At 44.2% G+C, this 23,043-nt stretch overlaps 1 protein-coding gene across 1 annotated transcript in view; it reads right to left on the reverse strand.

The window, feature by feature from the left end:
* Positions 1–22,458, reverse strand: part of LOC100135903 (Shaw-related potassium channel protein Raw1) — a gene marked incomplete at its 3' end in the record, with an annotated part of 32,076 nt that extends 9,618 nt beyond the window's left edge. The window contains 2 exon segments of the mRNA NM_001124272.1: positions 4,626–5,565; positions 21,922–22,458. Of these exon segments, the coding sequence (NP_001117744.1) occupies positions 4,626–5,565; positions 21,922–22,458 (1,477 nt within the window).
* Between the last annotated feature and the right edge of the window lie 585 nt (positions 22,459–23,043).

Genomic DNA, 23,043 nt, shown 5'->3' on the forward strand with positions numbered 1-23,043 from the left:
CTGTTATGTCATTCAGCCCTCGATAATCTATGCAGGGGCGCAGGGACCCGTCCTTCTTCTTAACAAAAAAAAACCCCGCTCCGGCGGGAGAGGAGGAGGGGACTATGGTACCGGCGGCAAGAGCTACAGACAAATAATCTTCGAGAGCCTTACGTTCGGGAGCCGACAGAGAGTATAGTCTACCCCGGGGGGGAGTGGTTCCCGGAAGGAGATCAATACTACAATCATACGACCGGTGTGGAGGAAGAGAGGTGGCCCTGGACCGACTGAACACCGTGCGCAGATCGTGATATTCCTCCGGCACCCCTGTCAAATCACCAGGCTCCTCCTGTGAAGAAGAGACAGAGGAAACAGGAGGGACAGCAGACATTAAACATTTCACATGACAAGAGACGTTCCAGGAGAGGATAGAATTACTAGACCAATTAATAGAAGGATTATGACAAACTAGCCAGGGATGGCCCAAAACAACAGGTGTAAAAGGTGAACGAAAAATTAAAAAAGAAATGGTTTCGCTATGATTACCAGAGACAGTGAGGGTTAAAGGTAGCGTCTCACGCTGAATCCTGGGGAGAGGACTACCATCCAAGGCGAACAAGGCCGTGGGCTCCCTTAACTGTCTGAGAGGAATGTCATGTTCCCGAGCCCAGGTCTCGTCCATAAAACAGCCCTCCGCCCCAGAGTCTATCAAGGCACTGCAGGAAGCTGACGAACCGGTCCAGCGTAGATGGACCGACAAGGTAGTGCAGGATCTTGAAGGAGAGACAGGAGTAGTAGCGCTCACCAGTAGCCCTCCGCTTACTGATGAGCTCTGGCTTTTACTGGACATGAAGTGGCAAAATGACCAGCGGAACCGCAATAGAGACAGAGGCGGTTGGTGATTCTCCGTTCCCTCTCTTTAGTCGAGATGCGGATACCTCCCAGCTGCATAGGCTCAGCACCCGAGCCGGCAGAGGAAGATGGTAGTGATGCGGAGAGGGGGGCAACGGAGAACGCGAGCTCCTTTCCACGAGCTCGGTGACGAAGATCAACCCGTCGCTCAATGCGAATAGCGAGTTCAATCAAGGAATCCACGCTGGAAGGAACCTCCCGGGAGAGAATCTCATCCTTTACCTCTGCGCGGAGACCCTCCAGAAAACGAGCGAGCAAAGCCGGCTCGTTCCAGCCACTGGAGGCAGCAAGAGTGCGAAACTCAATAGAGTAGTCTGTTATGGATCGATTACCTTGACATAGGGAAGATCGGACCCTGGAAGCCTCCTCCCCAAAAACAGATCGATCAAAAACCCGTATCATCTCCTCCTTAAAGTCCTGATACTGGTTAGTACACTCAGCCCTTGCCTCCCAGATTGCCGTGCCCCACTCACGAGCCCGTCCAGTAAGGAGAGATATGACGTAGGCGATACGAGCAGTGCTCCTGGAGTAAGTGTTGGGCTGGAGAGAAAACACAATATCACACTGGGTGAGGAACGAGCGGCATTCAGTGGGCTCCCCAGAGTAACACGGCGGGTTATTGATTCTGGGCTCCGGAGATTCGAAAGCCCTGGAAGTGGCCGGTGGATCGAGGCGGAGATGGTGAACCTGTTCTGTGAGGTTGGAGACTTGGGTGGCCAGGGTCTCAACGGCATGTCGAGCAGCAGACAATTCCTGCTCGTGTCTGCCTAGCATCGCTCCCTGGATCTCGACGGCTGAGTGGAGAGGATCCGAAGTCGCTGGGTCCATTCTTGGTCGGATTCTTCTGTCAGGTGCGTGAATGAGGACCCAAAAGCGAATTAACAAAACAGAGTTTCTTTAATGACGAAACACACGTAGGCTCACATGGACAGGCAGATTCCGACAGGACAGGACAAGGTTAGCTGAACAGGCAGATTCCGACAGGACAGGACAAGGTAGCAGCAAACACGACGATAGTCTGGTTCAGGCATGAGTAACACAAACGAGAATCCGACAAAGACAGAAACAGGAACAGAGAGAGATATAGAGACCTAATCAGAGGGAAAAAGGGAACAGGTGGGAAAAGGGGTGAACGAGGTGGTTAGGGAAGACAAGGAACAGCTGGGGGAAAGAGGGGAAGAAAAGGTAACCTAATACGACCAGCAGAGGGAGACAGGGTGAAGAGAAAGAACAGGAACAAGACACAACATGACAATACATGACAATAGCACGCGCTCCAGCAGGCATATCTCACTGCTCACCCCCAAAGCCAATTCTTCCTTTGGCCGCCTTTCCTTCCAGTTCTCTTCTGCCAATAACTGGAACAAACTGCAAAAATTACTGAAGCTGGAGACTCATATCTCCCTCACTAGCTTTAAGCACCAGCTGTCAGAGCACCTCACAGATCACTGCACCTGTACATAGCCCATCTGTAAATAGCGTCATCCCCATACTGTATTTATTTATTCATCTTACTCCTTTGCACCCCAGTATCTCTACTTGCACATTAATCTTCTGTACATCTACCATTCCAGTGTTTAATTGCTATATTGTAATTACTTCGCCACCATGGCCTATTTATTGCCTTACCTCCCTTATCCTACCTCATTTGCACATACCGTATATAGACTTTTTCTACTCTATAATTGACTGTATGTTGTTTATTCCATGTGTTACTCTGTCTTGTTGTATGTGTCGAACTGCTTTGCTTTATCTTGGTCAGGTCGCAGTTGCAAATGAGAACTTGTTCTCAACTAGCCTACCTTGTTAAATAAAGGTGAAATAAAAATTCATATAATAAAAAACAGCTGATGCTGAGAAGTGTCTGTTACTTGAACTCTGTGAAGCATTTACTTGGGCTGCAATCTGAGGCTGGTAACTCTAATGAACATCCTCTGCAGCAGAGGTAACTCTGGGTCTTCCATTCCGGTGGCAGTCCTCATGAGAGCCAGTTTCATCATAGCGCTTGATGGTTTTTGCGACTGCACTTGAAGAAACTTTCAAAGTTCTTGAAATGTTCCATAATGACTGACCTTCGTGTCTTAAAGTAATGATGGACTGTCGTTTGTCTTTGCTTATTTGAGCTGTTCTTGCTATAATATGGACTTGGTCTTTTTCCAAATAGGGCCATCTTCTGTATACCACCCCACCTTGTCACAACACAACTGATTGGCTCAAACGTATTAAGAAGGAAATAAATTCCACAAATGAACTTTAAGAAGGCACACCTGTTAATTGAAATGCATTTCAGGTGACTACCCCATGAAGCTGGTTGAGAGAATGCCAAGAGTGTGCAAATCTGTCATCAAGGCAAAGTGTGGCTATTTGAAGAATCTCAAATATAAAATATATTTTGATTTGATAAACTTTTTAGGTTACTACATGATTCCATATGTGTTATTTAATAGTAAAGATAAAGACAAACCCTTGAATGAGTAGGTGTTCTAAAACTTGACCTACCTGGCCTATACATCATAAAAATACATTTGGCAATCAGCCAAATGAACAATATGTCTGCAGGCTTTAAACTTGTTTCATAGCCCTGCAGTATTTTTCCTGAGACAGCACACACACAGATAAGTTAACTAGGAAATATAATAAATGTATGGTTTTAATAGTCTTATGTGTGATTCATAAATTGTAATGTATTTTCCATCTGAGTGGATGAAATATGCTATTTAACATCTGCTGTCAGGATGGATGGCTAATGTATGTGCCCCTGTGTTACCTTTGGTGTTTTCATCACTGCATTAAACTGGTCAGGGTAGAGATGAAAAGGTAGTTGAGAGGGAGATTGGTCTGGTGTGGTATGAGGTTTGGTCTGGTGTGGTATGGTATGGTAAGGTATAAGGTTTGGTCTGGTGTGGTATGAAGTTTGGTCTGGTGTGGTATGAGGTTTGGTCTGGTGTGGTATAAGGTTTGGTCTGGTGTGGTATGTGTTTGGTCTGGTGTGGTATGAGGTTTGGTCTGGTGTGGTATGGTATGAGGTTTGGTCTGGTATGGTGTGAGGTTTGGTCTGGTTTGGTATGAGGTTTGGTCTGGTTTGGTATGAGGTTTGGTCTGGTGTGGTATGAGGTTTGGTTTGGTGTGGTATGAGGTTTGGTCTGATGTGGGATGAGGTTTGGTCTGGTGTGGTATGGTATGGTATTGAGGTTTGGTCTGGTGTGGTATGAGGTTTGGTCTGGTGTGGTATGAGGTTTGGTTTGGTGTGGTATGAGTTGATAATGTCTGGCGAGTGGGCAGTGGAGTTGATGAAATATGTGTATGAGTGGAGTGGTCACTGGTCAACATACTGCCATGTAGGGGTTTTCCATATTCAATGGCTCCTGGTGTGGAGAATGGCTGTTTTTCTGACTGGTGAGTTAGCAGAAGGAAGAGGAGGTGGAGAAAGGAGGAGGAGGTGAAGAGAGGAGGATGAGTAGGAGAAGGAGGAGGTGGAGAGAGGAGGATGAGTAGGAGAAGGTAGAGGTGGAGAAAGGAGGAGGAGGTAGAGAGAGGAGGATGAGTAGGAGAAGGAGGAGGTGGAGAGAGGAGGATAAGGAGGAGGAGGAGGAGGAGAAGGTGGAGAGAGGAGGATAAGGAGGATAAGGAGGAGGAGGAGGAGGTGTGAAGGCAGGGGAGTTCAGTCAGGTAATTGAGAATTTATTTTCTTTTCATTGAGATTCAGATGGACATTCGGCAGAAAGTTTTCCTACCTGCTCTGTTTATTTCTAAGATCTCTTCTGGTGGTTCTTGTGGGGCCAGGGGCCATGTGTCGTCCTGCGTGCTGTGGTGAGGTGAGGTTACCTCCGACTTACAGTAATTGGGGGAGCCCAGAAGTGGGGCGCGGGGGATATGTTTGTTCTTTTTCTTTGGTAACTTCTGCTTGGCCATCGCCAGGGAGTAATACATCCCAAAGTTATTGACAATAACAGGCACTGGCATGGCGATAGTCAGCACACCAGCCAGAGCACACAGCGCTCCCACCAGCATGCCAGACCATGTCTGAGGGTACATGTCTCCATAGCCAAGGGTTGTCATGGTCACCACCGCCCACCAGAATCCAATAGGAATGTTCTTGAAGTGAGTGTGTTCGCTGGCTCGGGGGTCATTGGGCTTGGCACCAATCCTTTCAGCATAGTAGATCATAGTGGCGAAGATGAGCACACCCAGGGCGAGGAAGATGATGAGGAGCAGGAACTCATTGGTGCTGGCTCGGAGTGTATGACCCAGGACACGCAGTCCCACAAAGTGCCTAGTCAGCTTAAAGATCCGGAGGATCCGGACAAAGCGTACCACGCGTAGGAAACCCAGTACATCCTTAGCCGCCTTGGAAGAGAGCCCACTCAGCCCCACCTCCAGGTAGAAGGGCATGATGGCAATAAAGTCGATGATGTTGAGGGTGTTACGGAAAAACTCCAGCTTGCTCGGACAGAACGTCACTCGCATTATGAACTCAAATGTAAACCACAGCACACAGACCCCCTCAATATAGGTGAGGAAAACTACGGTCTCAGTCTCCTGGTAGACCCGCGTGCTGTTGTCCAGCGGGTCAATTTCCGTCCGGTTGATGATGGGGTTGAAGGCCTCGTGTGTCTCCAGGCAGAAGGTGGTGATGGAAACCAGGATGAAGAACAGGGAGGCGAAGGCTATCCACTGCAGGGGAGAGATGAGAGGGAGGGAGAGAAGGAGGGTGAGGGAAAGAGAGAGGGAGAGATTATAAGCGAGGGAGCTTAGAATACAAACGTGAAGGAACAGAGCACTAGAACACCCCCACAGCTCTCTTCAGTTCTACAACACAAATCTAGGTCAGTACTCTTAACTGTGTGTCACTTGAAAGGGCGTGCACCTAAACTGTGGTGCTCCGGTAAGAGAGTTGCTAATACTGTTGGAGCCTACACGGAGGAGGGGAGGGACAGAGGGGGACGTTATGTACTGTACAGGGGAAAGCTTGTTTCTGGGTCAGCTTTTGCGCCAGCACTTAAGGTATTTTTTCCGGGAGGGCACTGTGTTCACCATGGCATCTGGCCCAAACGATAACATGTGAACGATGCCACCTCATAAATTTTGAATGGTGCTTTAATGCATAGTCCCTAATGTATAGGCAGATATACACTGCTGCCCATAGATTAGGGCTGACAGCAGTACTGCTGCTGCCAGAAGAGGCTGATGGGGTTGCATAACTCCACTTAACACCACTGGAATATTAAAGCGATGCTCCAGAACTTTTGTATAATTTCAGCCAGTAGTTTTGTAAGTGGTGCTCATGAGCCAAAACAGGTCCCAGTTTTTTGTGTACTACATCATCCAATTGTGTACTACATCATCCAATTTGTGTGATATGTTATGAATCCAATTCATACACTATGTTAAGAAATTATTTTGCTTAAAATATATTTTAAACGTGTCCAGGTCTGAGAGGAGGCAGGCACTGTCAGGCACACACACTACAACCACACTACAGTAGTGATAGAGCCAGGGTCCAACCTGGACATGAAGGGCTTAGTGATTACATTATAGAAGAACAAAGGACAATTAGGTTATTTTTCTAAGATGGGTGCATCACAGTTATTTTTGTGCATGGTCCACAACTTCCAACATCCTTGACCTTCAACAAACTGAGCCAAAGCAATGTCAATATAAAATGTAAATCAAATTGATCTTTTCAACTCCAAACAAGAATTTACGGTATAGTACACGCACACCTTACAACCCTGATACTTACAATAACAACAACAACCTCTCAGGAGAAAGGATTCATTGACAAAAGAAGCAAACTAGGGTGTTGAGAAATTAAGTGGTCTAGTTAACCTCCATTGACCGTTGAGAGGCTTGTATAATGGAAAAAGGCACAAAAAACCTATCCCAGTTAACACTTTACACGGAACCCTATGCAGTGCCTTTTTCCAGTAGGTTTCACTCATGGTAGTGAATGTACCTTGTGTCCTACTGATACAATCAGATACAGAATCGGAGACAGAAAAGACAATACAGAAGTCTGACTGACTCATTAAATTGAGAGAAACTCATTACATTTAAAGAAACTGTGCTAGAGCGATTCACTCTGATACGGTCTATTGTTGTTGAAGGTTTTGCAAGCTGCAGGTTCTACTGCAATGTGTACTAATGAAACAGATAAAGGGGTATATTAGATATGCCACCTCCACCCGCCTGAGGCAGCAGAGGCCTGGAGATGACGGCACACAAGACAGAGAGAGTGACGTCTGAAAGGCAAAAACCCCACTGCGATTTCTTTCTTAAAAACACACATTCATTCACACTCTCACTCGTATTCTCTGACACACATGCAACACACACTAGACATTGACAACAACAACCACAGCAGCAACAACAATAACAAGATAGAACATAATAACAATAACAACAACAACAAGATAGAACTGCCAAAGCGGGAGGAGTTGCAATCTACTGCAGAGATAGCCTGCAAAGTTCTGTCATACTTTCCTGGTCTATGCCCAAACAGTTCGAGCTTCAAGCTTTAATAATAAGTCTCTCACTGTTGCCACCTGTTATAGACCCCCCCTCAGCCCCCAGCTGTGCCTTGGACACCATATGTGAATTGATTGCCCCCCATCTATCTTCAGAGTTCGTTCTGTTAGGTGACCTAAACTGGGATATGCTTACCACCCCGGCCGTCCTAATCTAAGCTAGATGCCCTCAATCTCACACAAATTATCAAGGAACCCACCAGGTACAACCCTAAATCCGTAAACATGGGCACCCTCATAGATATTATCCTGACCAATTTGCCCTCCAAATACACCTGCTGTTTTCAATCGGGATCTCAGCGATCACTGCCTGCATCCGTAATGGGTCCGTGGTCAAACGACCACCCCTCACAATTGTCAAACGCGCCCTAAAACACTTCTGCGAGCAGGCCTTTCTAATCGACCTGGCCGGGGTAACCTGGAAGGATATTGACCTCATCCCATCAGTTGAGGATGCCTGGTTGTTCTTTAAAAGTAATTTCCTCACCATCTTAAATAAGCATGCCCCTTTCAAAAAATGTAGAACTAAGAACAGATATGGCCCTTGGTTCACTCCAGACCTGACTGCCATCGACCAGCACAAAAACATCCTGTGGCGCACTGCACTAGCATCAAATAGTCCCCGCGATATGCAGCTTTTCAGGGGAGTCAGGAACGAATACACACAGTCAGTTAGGAAAGCAAAGTCTAGCTTTTTCAAACAGAAATTTGCATCCTGTAGCTCTAACTTCAAAAAGTTCTGGGACACTGTAAAGTCTATTCAGAATAAGAGCAAGCCTCCCCAGCTTCTCCTTCACCCAAATCCAGAGAGCAAAATTAAATCTAGAATCGGCTTCGTATTTTGCAACATAGTGTCACGACTTCCACCGAAGTTGGTCCCTCTCCTTGTTCGGGCAGTGCTCGGCGGTCGACGTCACCGACCTTCTAGCCATCACTGATCCATTTTTCATTTTGCATTGGTTTTGTCTTGTCTTCCATCACACCTGGTTTCAATCCCATCAATTACATGTTGTGTATTTAACCCTCTGTTTCCCCTCATGTCTTTGTCGGAGATTGTTTGTTGCATGTTTTGTGCAAGTCATGTTCTGGTGTGTGTCGGGTTTTGTACCCGTTTATATTATTTTTGTATGTATTGGTTTTCAGAGTTTTTTTTAGCATTTATTAAACTGCTCCGTTTATACCAAGTTCACTCTCCTGTGCCTGACTACCCTGCCACCAGCACGCACCCATTACAGAATCACCAACCCATTTATGGAGTCAGCAGGACAAGGTACCCCGGCCATAGAGGTGGAGGAGCGCATCCAGGAGCATGCAGCAATACTTCACCATCTTGGTATCGCCATGGACCGCATTGTCCAGAAAATGGACCGCTGGGAAAGACAGGGAGGTCCTCCAGTGCCTCCACCAGCACAACCGGGGTCTCCCCTGAGCGCCCCTTTTCCACCTGAGTCCAGTGGGATTCATCTATCCCTGCCCCAGGAGTACGGCGGAGAGGCTGCGGGATGCCGGGGGTTCCTACTTCAACTGGAGCTATACCTGGCCACCGTCCACCCGGCTCCATCTGGCCGTGAGAGGGTGCCTCACCGGGAAAGCCCTGGAGTGGGCCAACGCCGTGTGGAGAGAGGGAGATGCGGCGTTGGACCAGTTTGAGGAGTTCACCCACCGTTTCCGGGCAGTCTTCCGGGCAGTGAACGCCTCTACCATCTGAGGCAGGAGACAAGGAGCGCCCAGGAGTTTGCACTGGAGTTTAGGACCCTGGCTGCCGGTGTGGGATGGAACAACAGGGTCTGCCCGAGGACATCCGTTGGGAGCTGGCCTGCAGAGACACCACCCTCACGTTTGACCAGCTGGTGGACCTGTCCACCCGGCTGAACAACCTGCTGCCTACTCGCGGATGTTCAGATCAGGGTCTGGTGGTTCCATCCTCTCGCACCCCCTCTCCGATACCCATGGAGCCGGGAGGGGAAGCGCGCAGGGAGACCGGAGGGGGTTCCCGCTCGTGCACCATCTGTGGCCGCAGAGGTCACACTTCCGGTCAGTGCCGGGTTGGTTCCTCTAAAAATCGAGGCAGCAGGCAGGGCACTCTGGCGTCACCCCAGGTGAGCCAACACCATTCTCACCCAGAGCCCTCTGTTGCACAACTGGGGATTTGTACCTGTACATATTATTTTTGTATATATTGGTTTTCTGAGATTTTTTAGCATTTATTAAACCGCTCCGTTTATACCAAGTTCACTCTCCTGCGATTGACTTCCCTGTCACCAGCACGCACCCATTACACCAAGCATCCTTCAGTCACGCTGCCAAACATACCCTCGTAAAACTGACTATCCTACCAATCCTCGACTTTGGCGATGTCATTTACAAAATAGCCTCCAACACTCTACTCAGCAAACTGGATGCAGTTTATCACAGTGCCATCCGTTTTGTCATCAAAGCCCCATATACCATCCACCACCGCGACCTGTATGCTCTCATCGGCTGGCCCTCGCTACATATTCATCGCCAGACCCACTGGCTCCAGGTCATCTATAAGTCTTTGCTAGGTAAAGCTCCGCCTTATCTCAGCTCACTGGTCACCATAACAACACCCACCCGTTGAATGCGCTGCAGCAAGTATATCTCACTGGTCATCCCCAAAGCCAACACCCACTTTGGCCGCCTTTCCTTCCAGTTCTCTGCTGCCAATGACTGGAACGAATTGCAAAAATTGCTGAAGTTGGAGACTTATATCTCCCTCAATAACTTTAAGCATCAGCTATCTGAGCAGCTAACCGATCGCTGCAGCTGTACATAGCCCATCTGTAAATAGCCCACCCATCATCCCCATATTGGTTTTATTTACTTTTTGCTCTTTTGCACACCAGTATTTCTAATTGCACATCTTTATCTGCACATCTATCACTTCAGTGTTTATTTGCTTAATGGTAATTACTTCGCTACTATGGCCTATTTATTGCCTTACCTCCTTACTCCATTTGCACACACTGTGTATAGATTTTTCTATTGTGTTATTGACTCTGTGTTATTGACTGTTTATCCTATGTGTAACTCTGTGTTGTTTTTTGTCACACTGCTTTGCTTTATCTTGGCGAGGTCGCAGTTGTAAATGAGAACTTGTTCTCAACTGGCCTACATGGTTAAATAAAGGTGAATTTTTTTTTTTTAAATAAAAAAATAACAACAACCATAACAATCACTGCAGCAACAACAACCACAATAACACTTCAACCCACAAGTGTAAATGAAATTCAATTACTTTGTTTTCACACTGACTGTTTCCATCTGTCCTGTCCTCCACATAAAAATAACCTTCTGGTTGGGTTTCTGAAATGAAGACAGGTTGTGGTAAGTCCAGAAGGAAGAGAAGAGAGTGTTAGTGTCCTTGTCACCACAACATTTTCTCTCACAAGCCCAGCAAAGGTGACAGACTTGCTTCCATTCTTTCACTGGTGTGAAAACAAATTAGCAGCATCCCTGCATGGGCTCAATTATGGAGACCTGTCATTGGACTGAGAATCAATTCTAACTGCTGTCAACTTCCTGTGCAGAATATCCAACATCTAAGTCTGTGACATTGCTCTCAGAACATCCAACATTTTCTTCAACACGGTCAACTATCCGTATCAATACAGCAACATCGTTATTAATAATGTATGATATGCAGCTGTTAGAGTAAAACCTGGAACATTGGAAAAGTATCATATTGTTCACTAATGAAGGAACTTGAGCCGTTAACACACATTCCATGAGACTAATTGAACTCTCCAGCGAAAGGAAATGAAACAACTATCTTTGAAAAATGTCCACTAACCTTTTCTTTATCTTTATTCCATGAATGCCTACAGACTGTTGGTACTGAAGAGAGAAACAGTACTGTAATATACAGTAGATACGGGAAACGATCACCACATCGTTGAGGAAATTCTAGACAAAGTGGTATCATGGCATGTGCGTCATTTGTATCCTAAATGCATTGTCCAAAGGTTTTATCTTGAGACAAACTGCTAATCTCATATTATAATACATTAAGCCAACATGCGAGCCACCCTTCCTCATTCTTACCTCTGACCTGCAGCACAAGCAATGTGTGTGCATGCATGAATGTGTCTGAGCATATGTGTGAAAGCATGTGCTTGTTAGCATGCATGGCTGTGTGTGTAAACATCATCCAAGGCAGATTGTGATGTATTTGTGTAACGGCTTTCATATAGTGAAGGAGAGTCGGACCAAACTGCAGCGTGTCGATTGCGATCCATGTTTATTTAAACAAACGTCAACACGACTAAACACGAACACCACAAAACGAAAACAGCCTATACTTGTGTCAACTAACATCAAACAAGGCCATCAAGACACTCAGGACAATCACCCACGACAAACTCAAAGAATATGGCTGCCTAAATATGGTTCCCAATCAGAGACAACGATAAACACCTGCCTCTGATTGAGAACCACTCCAGACAGCCATAGACTTTGCTAGATAACCCCACTAGCTACAATCCCAATACATACACACCAGAACCCCAGGACAAAACACACCACAATACAAAAAACCCGATGCCACACCCTGGCCTGACCCAATACATGAAGAAAAACACAAAATACTTAGACCAGGGCGTGACAATTTGATCTGGTGTTCTCAACAGAACATGTATCAACAACATTTACAGAAAACGAATGAGTGAGTGTCTAACTATAAATGAGAGGCAAAGTGCATTATAACACACTCAAGTGAATTACTGTATGTTGTCATGGTTTGGGTGTGGGGGTGTTTCCGTAATAGATGTGTGATTAGCTTGTTGAGTTGTGATAAATCAGTGTTACAGAAAGCCAGGAAGTAATTTGAATGAACCATTAGGAAGTCAAATTTCCACCACTGTAATAGGCAAGTGAAAATAACCCAAAAGACATAACGTACAGATGTATGATCTTATTTTGAGCTAATTTGCTACAGCAGGAAGATAATCCTTCAGCAACAGGAAATTTGAACTATTATGTGGATTATAATTAATGGATATTTTTGTAGGGGTTAATACACTTTTTACGTAATGGAAAATCAAGTCTGAAATTTCAAAGTGGAAATGACAACCTTCAGAAACCTTCTTTAAACCTCAATTACACTACAAGTTTTACATGTCCTGCATTAAGGGAAAGCTCTCCTGCAACAGGGGGGTCAAATGAAGATCCTTTAACTGTATTATTTCTGTTTGGAGCAAATATGTTTTAGAAGTGCTGATCATGAGCCATTGTCCTGTTTGCATTACAGGTGAAGGAACCGACTGCACACAGGACTACCTACCTACAATCCCACTCATACAGTACAATCCCATGCACAGAACTGATGCCGACCCAAACATAATGTCTACACTGCAGACTGACCAGAGCAAGCAAGCACTTGCACTGCACCTATCAGCTCTATTTGAGAGGGTGGTTATTTTCCCTTTGTGTCTAGGCTGGCAAGGCCTCACCCTTCAGTGGGAGGGAGCCAAAGACAATGCTGAGTTTACAACTGAGAATATAACCTTCCTCCAAGGAAACCAATCAGCAGGCCTTTCTGTCAGAACACATCACACACTCATCAGAGATGGTTATAGGAGCCATACCGTTGGGAAATAAACACCCAGCAGCTTCACTACCAAGACTCTGCTACATGGAACTGAATTAACACTAAATAAGAAGCTTAATGGACAGAGATCAATAAAGATAGAAATGTGACCATAATAAATACTGTATGTAAGTCTGAGTGTGCTGTACCTGCTAGTTTAAGGACAAAACCACTGAGCAGAATACTGCATGGATATTAACATTCAATATGGAATTAAGTCAATGATATTGAGCACAAAAAAATTGGAGATATTTGGATTTTGCTGTGGGTTCTACTCTGCAAATTGCATTGGTCGCATACACATATTTAGCAGATGTTCTTGCAGGTGTAGCAGAATGCTTGTGTTCCTAGCTCCAACAGTGCAGTAATATCTAACAATACACAACAACATCGCAAGCATGTGGTTTGTTTGAGAGGATGCATTGAGATAGTGAATACACAATGTAATTAAGTTAAAAGGCTGCAAAGTAGAGTGTGCCACAGAATGCGTGCACATGTCAAGTATATCAAATGCTTAATCAGGAAATGTTTGAAGTAAGTTACAGATGTAGGATCTTAATTTGATCACTTTTTTTGTTGCTTCTAAAGTTTGGCATTTCAGACTTGATTTGCCATCATGAAAAATGTATCAAACCCAACAAAAAATGTCCATTAGTTATAATCCACATATTAATTCAGATTTCCTATAGCTGTAAGATTATTTTCCTGCTGTAGCAAACTGCCTCAAATTAAGATCCTATGTCTGTAGATGTTTCAGTCACAGTGCCATTGTAAGTGTAGGAGACAGCATTGAGTCAATGCTAAACAAAATAAAACTGCAACCAGACCCTTCTCTCCTACAACCCCTCCCACACTCTCCCTTTTAGACTCATGCCTCCTAGAGATGAAAGCATGTCACGTTCTCTTATGTAACTTTCCCTCCATCCATCTGCCTTTCTCTGGGCTTACTGTATGCGTTTGTGACAATGTATTTGCATTGCCTGTTTATGAGTGTGTATTACATGCAGTATGTGTAATTTTAGATAAATACTTTTGTATATATAGTGTATTTGTTTCATGTAAAGTGTGTTTGTTTGAGTTTGTTCTTAAATGTTATTAGGCATGAATCTGCATGAGAGAGAAGAGAGAAAATGTGTGAGGTGCTGTGTGGCTCAGTTGGTGGAGCATGGCACTCCCAATGCCAGGGTTGTGGGTTTGATTCCCATGGGGGAACAGTATGAACAAACATGAAACGGAATGCACTCACTACTGTAAGTCATTCTGGATAAGAGTGTTAGCAAAATATGTTAAATTAGAACCCTGGGGACCTTTTCACATGATGAGGGTGGATAGTGTTGTTTTCTGTGAATCAAGGACTGTTTCCGTGGGGTTAAAACAACTCCTGTAACATACTATACTGTATGTAACATACTGTTTCCTTCAGTAACTTACAGGTAACTGGCTCCCAGTAAATTACCTTAAAAACAACATGCATTATTTTTACCGTGTAGGGATCAAGTTACAGGCCTTGCCTAATAATTGTCCATCTACGTTTTAGTACATGAGATTCTTAGCCTTTGTGTGAACTCCCTTGCAGTTCTAGAAGGGCCTTGACTGACAGTTTAAAAGCTGTGTCAATAAATAGAGACATTGCAATGTAACTACCAACAACATAAACAGCTAAGGCCTCATTCACAGCTGGCTCAGCCCCTCCCGTATCATCCTGTATGTGTTTTGCGTTTGCTATATCGATGTGAATATTGATGTGAATATTGATGTGTTTGATGTGTATTGATGTGTATTCAGGGCTCATCTGTGAAAAAGACTTTGGTCTCAGCATGACTCCCTGTTAACTACAATAAAGGTAATAAAAACATTTTAATCAGCGGCTAATATCATAAGTGGCTTTCATTGATCAAAAATTATATTATATCGCCAATGAATGAAACTAATGCTATGCAGACAGTCAAGTCCAGAAACAAAATTCACATAACATACACATATGTATGCAAATGTAAAAACGACTCTATTGGTTTTCTCTCCAACAAATCAACAAATAGCCTACACCAGATCCTTTATACTGCAAAATGGAAGTCATATTGAACTGATTGATTGAACATTTGTTTGGAAGACGTTTGTTAGCCCAGTAACAGCCATTGGTAACCATGGTATGCATCCAAGGTTGAAATGCTTGCTGGCTGTTTTTAGTTTTAGGTTGTAATTAGATCACCCTGTCAGAGTATGATCTGAGAGTGCCAGTAGAGACAGTAGAGACAGTCGAGATTGAACATGTGCTGCTGAAGCTGTATGATGCCTCAGAATGCTGAGTTAGCTCAGAGCTCCACCACCACCTCCCTCCCTGTTCCACTCACCTGCTGCAGTCTCTCATGGGAGATAAAACATGAAAAGGTTATTGCTATGAAACAGGCATTCCCACTTAACTGATTTCCTCTATTACTGTGCACATCGAAAAGAGAGAATGCATATGTAGCACTTACAGCACTATAATGAACTATACAAATCCATTCATACACAAACCACAACAGATTGGGTCATCTGAAACTATAGGAAGAAAAGAATGAGAAATTGCACATCTTGGCTATATCTTCTTCAAGCCAGCCATATTCAAATATCAAAGGCAAAGCCTTTACTAAAACCGTCTATCAACTAGTTTTGGATCTAAGTTTTCTAAAACACTTCAAGTAACGTGACTTGATAGTGCCAACACATAATGTTGCTCTGTTCCAACTGTTCCAATGCCTTACCTTGGGTAAATTACTCACATCAACTATGAAAGCCTCTATTTTGATGAGAGGACAGAAATGATAGAGAATGATTCTTGAATTATGTATACTAACTTAGCTCAAGAGCCCTTATGATTACTGAGACTCAAGCACAGAGGCATAACATACTATAACATGAATGACAATATATGTAGGCAGATAAACACCCTAGTAAATTATGAGATACTGAAGGACTCAGACACTTGGCTGAAGTGGTTGGGATAGCAATAAGTGAGCATTTTAAGGAAGCCGTGGTCAGTGCATCATCATGCTATCCCATGGCCTGGGTTTAACGCCTGCTCTCTCTGATAATGGACTCCCCCAGCAACAGACACGCAAAACATTTGGCTAGGCCATGTGTGTCAGTGGTCCCCGTGCTCAGTGCCAGTGTGCCATTCCTCATCATCACTGCTGCCCACACCACTCACACAAAACACTTACATTTTAGTCATTTTGCAGAAGCTCTTATCCAGAGCGACTTACAGTTAGTGCATTCATCTTAAGATAGTCATAGTAAGTAGATTCTTCCACAATGAAGTAGCTAAAAGCAAAGTCAGAGCTAGTAAGAGGGGAAAATCAAGTGCAAGAATTAGATCACAAAATCCTTTTTTATTTTTTAAATGGGGCGAGGTGAGGGGGTAATGTGGGATTATTTAAAATACTCTTTGAAGAAGTAGGTTTTTAGATGTTTTTGGAAGATGGGCAGGGACTATGCTGTCCTAGCTTCATGGGGAAGCTGGTTACACCATTGGGGTGCCAGGACAGAGAAGTGCTTGGACTGAGATGAGAGGGAGCTGCCCTCCTGTAGGGGTAGGAGGGCCAAGAGACCTGAGGTGGCAGAACGGAGGGCTCGGGTTGTGGTGTAGGTTTTGAGCATAGCCTGAAGGTAGGGAAGGGCAGTTCCTCTTGCTGCGCTGTAGGCAAGTACCATGGTCTTCTAGTGTATACGAGCTTTGACTGGAAGCCAGTGGAGCAGACAGGCCTATATCCATCAGTAATCACCTTGGCCACACATACCAATAGCAAGTGACTACATACAGTAGGTGTATGTTATTGTCCACAAACATGCCCTGTGATATTGTTGTGGTAGTTGCATCCTGCTGTACAGTGTCCTGTGTGGCTAACTTGGTTATTTCATATATGTCACACTAAATCCTATTTTTGTAAGTCATACACAAACTTAATATAAATACACGTATGAACATGTGAATAAACATCAGATGAATCTGAGGGAATTCTGACAATAAGCCTAATGTCAGATAAAAAACATGACGATCCGTTGAAAAGCCTCTAGTCACATTCACGTCCATAATAATCACCCTGCCTGCTGTCCCTAATGTCTCTGTCCATGTCTGGTCCACCAATTAGCACAGAGCAAGAAACATATTCAGTTAACACTTAACATTCAAATGAAAAACAATCTCAATCAAAACTTAGCTAAATCACTGTAGTTTTAGAGACTAAGCTGTTGAAAGACATGTATTTCATTCAATGATCATAGTGATATTTGAGAGCCACACATTAGTGTTTTCTGTGAAAACTGGTAGAGCAAGTATGTCAACAGGGAGGGCTCAACATTAAAAAAAAAAACTGTCTTATATGGGTTATATTTTGAGTGGGATAAATCTGAGTGACACCCTCATGTCAGATGGTATGGTCTGGCTGAGGTAATGGCTATGCCAGCATGTATAGCTAATGGACAAAAGTGATGAATAAACTGAACAAACACTCCCTCACCATGCCAGATCTTTCAGTCCGAAACTGGAAAGACAGAACATCTTGTGGTTTTGCAGGTCATGAAGATCAAATCATTTTGGTGTTTAGGATTTGTCAGATGACTGTTGGGTGTATGTTCAGAGGAAAGGTTGTTGGAGCCAGTGTTATCTTGTAGATGAAGGAGGAACAAGTGAGTGTAACTTTCCTCTCTGTTTGGCAGTGTAATGGTGGCGTGAGAGGCCTGTATTCTATATTTGCCCCAGTTTGAGTGCTTTTAGCTGGGTGCCTCATTCCTCTCTGCATGGGATATTAATTATACAGGAGCGCAGGGACAAACCCCACTGCTTTTTAAGGGGTGTCCTGCTCCACTTCTTTTGGGAGCAAGAGCTGTGTTAGATATCCCAGTGACCAGCTTTTGATTGGTTTGTGCATTTCCCTATTGGAGTTGGACTGTGTCGATGTGTATCATGCACATGCTCACCTACATGTGCATGATGTGTGTTCATACAGTTACACATGTGAACCTCAATGTACTACAGCATGCCACATGATAGACTAAGAGCTGGTGTTGTTTGATAAAACAATATGTCCATCTATCTAGGCCCCAGCCCTCCAGACGAGTCGGTCTCCGTGTGGATCTCCTTAAAACCTAGATGACTTCCTGTTAAAGTGTGGCAAGGTTAGCCATGCAGCATGTCTTTAGTGTAATAGGATGCCTCCCTCTCTCTCTCCATTAATTACTAGGGTCTGTGCCCAACTCTGCTTATGCTAATCGCTCCAGCCCCCAAAGGAGTAACCAGTCTTGCTATGTTCAGTTCAGCATGGATCTGTTACTCACTCTGTGTTGGTTAGAAGCTGCCGTGACAGCCACACTGTCTCTCTAGTGTAATTACGTAGACGTATAGCTACTTTCCATGTAGGTGCACTTTTCTCACTCATTTTAAGTAGAGTGGATCTCCTTCTAAACTCAAGAGCAGTTTCCTCCCAGATAGCTGAAGGTCGTAGTAGCTGGCAGGGTGTCTGTATGGTCAGTAGGCTCCTCACGTTAAAGCTGACACATCCACTTTAAAAGCATGATATTGATTTCAAAACTCTCCCTCCACATAAACTCACTGCTGTGTTTCTTATGTGACGTGGAGTGAAGCATTACAACCCACAGCCATGGCTGCGTGAAAAGAAACCTCCTACCCATTCCCATCCAGCAGCTCCCTCTTCCACTTCTAACCTAAACAAACCCACATATACCCTACCTGTCCCAAAACCCCACCAAACTGCATTCAGTCATGCACTTCCTTTTCTCCCAGCTGCACAAAGTAATTTCTCATCATCCTCACCATTTAAACACATTTTACTTCAGTACTTATTTACATCCTTACATGAGCAGCAATTAGATTGATCAATAAACTAATCTAACGACTTGCCCTCTTGCAAATCCAGGCAGTAAGGGCCAAGTCATCAACAGTCCAAGGGCACAAGATGCCTCAATGACCCCTTTCATAAGTAGGAAGACTAGTAGTTGTAGCCACGTGTCTGAATTATGGTCAGTCTAAGTTCCCTTAGATTGCATTCCAAACTAAAGGCAGGTCAATTTAATGGGGCGGCAGGTAGCCAAGTGGTTAGAGCGTTGGGCCAGTAACCAAAAGGTTGCTAGATTGAATCCCCAAGCTGACAAGGTAAACATCTGTCGTTCTGAACAAGGCAGTTAACCCACTGTTCCTAGGTTGTCACTGTAAATAAGAATTTGTTCTTAACTGACATGACTAGTTAAATACAAAATTCATATAGTGCTCACTGGGAGTATGTGAGCTATGTCTGAAAGCAACATGAGTACCACTACACAGACATCAGTTATACAAGCTACACCTGCTTCACATACACAGGTACTGTATGTAACTGCATTTACTTACATCACCACTGCATTAATCACCATGTAATACCTAGGTATTAATTCTGCATTTCGAGTGGGATATAGAGTGGAAGCGCAGCATGTCCGCCAGCAAGGCAGGAGGGTGTATGAGGTGGCAGAGATGAGGTTGGGTGTTTATTCAGAAAGGTGATAATGAGGCCCTCCTTGTCACCCAGGTGAGATTGGGACTTTATTAAGAAAGGTGATAATGAGGTCCTCCTTGTCACCCAGGTGAGGTTGGGTGTTTATTAAGAAAGGTGATAATGAGGTCCTCCTTGTCACCCAGCACCAACAAAGGGGATATAAAAATGTGATTATTTATTTTCTTCCTTCTATAACTATTATTTACATAGGACGTTACTGGAGCAAAAGATAAGGACAGACGGTCAACATGTTTTTCCTCTGAGATCAGTGTTACGTTTGCCCCTGCTGACCAAAACTGGGCCTAATAAGGATTTATTAACAACTAATCGACTCCTTGGCTAGTTCATCTCACATAATTGATCAGTACAGCAGGATTGTCACAGCAAAATAATCTTACTGCAACAGGATTTAAACGTTTACTCCATAATGTTGCTTGATTGGCTGTTAGGCTAATAGATGACCAAATTTTGGCTACATGAAAAGTGGAATACTGTTAATACAACCATGTGTTAGTGTGGGTTTTCAGTGAATTTATGTCAATCACAAAGCTCAACTGCATTTCATGCGGTGCATTCGCAGCAACATAAGTGATCAAATTAAGATCCTACAACTGTAGCTTCACGTTTTGCTCTCACAATCCTCTGTGAAGGCCCTATGGTGTGTCTGTGTACACTGCATGGTCTCTATGGTTCAAGTGATCGCCAGTTGCTAAGGCACCAGTACATGGTCATTCATAGTAACTCAGCGATTTACTGTCACAATGAAAGACTGAGAATGAGAAACAGGTAAAGAGAGTGAGAAAATGGAAAGGAGGCTATATGAGAGAACCAGAGTGTAGACAATAGACTTATAGCTCGTGGAAGAGAGAGGGTAGACTATACTGTTACTTACTCAACCCTGCACTATTGTAATCACTGCCCCTCAGGAGAAATGAGAGGTGCAAAAGATGGAGTCAAGCCAGTATGCTCCAGTCTAAACGAGTAAGCAGATGCACTTATACACATTGATCTAAGGATTTATGGAAATTGACAGAGCCAAAGCAGAGGCTATTGCTTGCACTTACGTAATTTGCAAACTGCTCAGTCTCTGAGGAACAGCAAGGGGAACAATAACTAACCAAAACATAACATATATGCTGCATAATCCATATTGATTGATTGACCAGTTGATTGATTATAGATACATTCTGAAGATGTTATACTCTAACATGTATCCTGTGCTGAGCTAGGGGAGGATGGATTTCTGATCCCTGCATCTCCTCACAGCTGTCTCAGGTCAGTGGGTCAGGATCCTATTGGGTCAGTAAGAGACTATATTTGAATTGTTTTCAAGTGAAACTAAAATGAATTGGGAATGGGAATACCAGGTGTGATAGGTGTTGTTGTTCAAAGCTACGTTAATTTACAAGGAGAAGAGACAGAAAGGTCAGGCAAAGCTAATAATTAGGTTCTAAATACAGCTACAAGCCTACAGAACATGGACAGCTCCAAACAGGCAATGTAACGATGGACCATCACAAATATTAATCTTCTTGATCACCATTCTGTTCCAGCCTAGGAAAGAGCGAAGTGCATGTCTTGTTAACTCCCCCACACATCCTGGTCCTCATTAAATACGGTGAGGGCATATAAACAATTAAACTCTCATTCTAAGTTGTATTTAATCTAGTCCTCGTGAGGTAATTCATAAGACCTCACATGAAAGCAGGGTGGTTGCATGTTGCAGAGTTGAACTGCAGGAAAGGAGGCAGTTGATCAATGCGACAAGACGCCCAGAATGCACATCTCAGAGAGTGAGCGCAGTGCATCATCACTTTTGTGTGCGACGATGGACCCATTAAAGGGGAAATCTGTTGTTCAAACAATAACAAAACCTTTACCCCACCACTGTTCTGGTAAACAGCTGAGAGATGGGGCTGGAGAAATGTAACCACTTTCAAATTCACAGACAGGGCTATGGATGCAAGTTTTGACCATTCGTGATATCAACATTTTAGAGGCAATACAGTGTTTGTTTACAATTGACTTGTTTAACAATTAAGTAAAACAAGCTTATATTTTGGGTTCTGATGGGCTACGACAGTTGCCACGACTAAGCTAATCAGGAATTTGTAAGTTATATCATTCAATAATCAATGTGTATATGTCATTAATTGAAAAGTCTAAAAATGTATGTGCCAACTTCAGATTTCAACTTTAAGCTTAAAATCCTAATACATTTTCACGAGCCCACACACACACACACAGGCACGAGCGCGCGGGCACGGAGAGCGAGAGAAAGATTGTAAAGCATAGTTTTTTTCAGGCCATTAGTAGACCTATCTAAACTTTTATTGACTCAAGATGACTGATTCCAACTCTTACTTACCCTTGCATATTTAGATGAATAGGGATCCTCGAAGAGTGCCCAAAGCAACCGCTGCCAACGTCGCCAATGCCCCCCGGATTTGGCATCTGGTCCATCAAGAGCCAACCTATTGATCATTCCCAGCGTTTCCTCATCCCCATCCTCCTCTGAATTCTCGGGGGGGCCACCCCCAAAACTATCCAATGCCTCCTCGGCCTCTCGATGTTGCCGATAAGTCATCCAACAACATGGTTCCACGTCAGTCTCATCTATACCCCAAAATGCCAACTCCTCCTCGTACAACGGGCCGCAAACATCTGCAGGACAGTGCAACTTCCCGGTCCTATAGTAATTGAGGATATGGGCAAACACCCCCGGGTGCCGGTCAAAGAAAAATTCCTCAATCTTGGGATCGTAGTCAAAGTGACTGTGGGCATCGGGCTCGGCGAGCCAAGCTAACCGGGTGCCCGGTAATGTACGAAGGGTGCTACGGTAGGTCTGGTGTCTGATACCTCCCACGTTAATCACAATACGATCGTTCTCGTCGCCTTGTCCCATTGCGTCGCTTAGGCATGTCTCGAGCAGGTTCCAGACATTATATTGCAAAATATGTGCGAGGCAACGCAGTGAGATCTGGCCGACACATGAACTCGAGATGAAAGAGGAAAAGAGAAGGCAGATTTCTTCCCGACTTCTTTTATTCAGCCTGCAAAAAAGCACAGGCTCCACTCAAGCATTCAGATAAATCCCAACTTTTAATAATACAAAAGAACGCAATGCCTCAACGGATGTTTGATATAGTTGCAAGGTAGGCTAAAGCAAAAAACAGCCTGTGCCTGCCCCAGAAACAGGATGGGAAAAAATTTAAATGTTCATGGTTAAGCTACATCACAAAACCAAAGATGAACACCCCTCCGAAAAGCGTTGATGAAAAATGTGTGTAGGCTATGACTCCATATAATGAAAACCTAGTTCCAAATCCACGCCGTCTTTTAATTAGAGAAACGTACACCCCTTGTTGCATTCAACGAAAGATGAGGGTTGTGGTGCTGAACGGACAGCACCAGTCTCTCTGAGTGCACACTCCTCACACTCCCTCCCTCCCTCCTCCTCTCGCTCTCTCTCATCATCCCCCTCCCACTG

This window comes from Oncorhynchus mykiss, chromosome 26 (genome assembly GCF_057628025.1).
Source record: "Oncorhynchus mykiss isolate SJ-2025 chromosome 26, ASM5762802v1, whole genome shotgun sequence".
NCBI classification, from domain to species: Eukaryota; Metazoa; Chordata; class Actinopteri; order Salmoniformes; family Salmonidae; genus Oncorhynchus; species Oncorhynchus mykiss.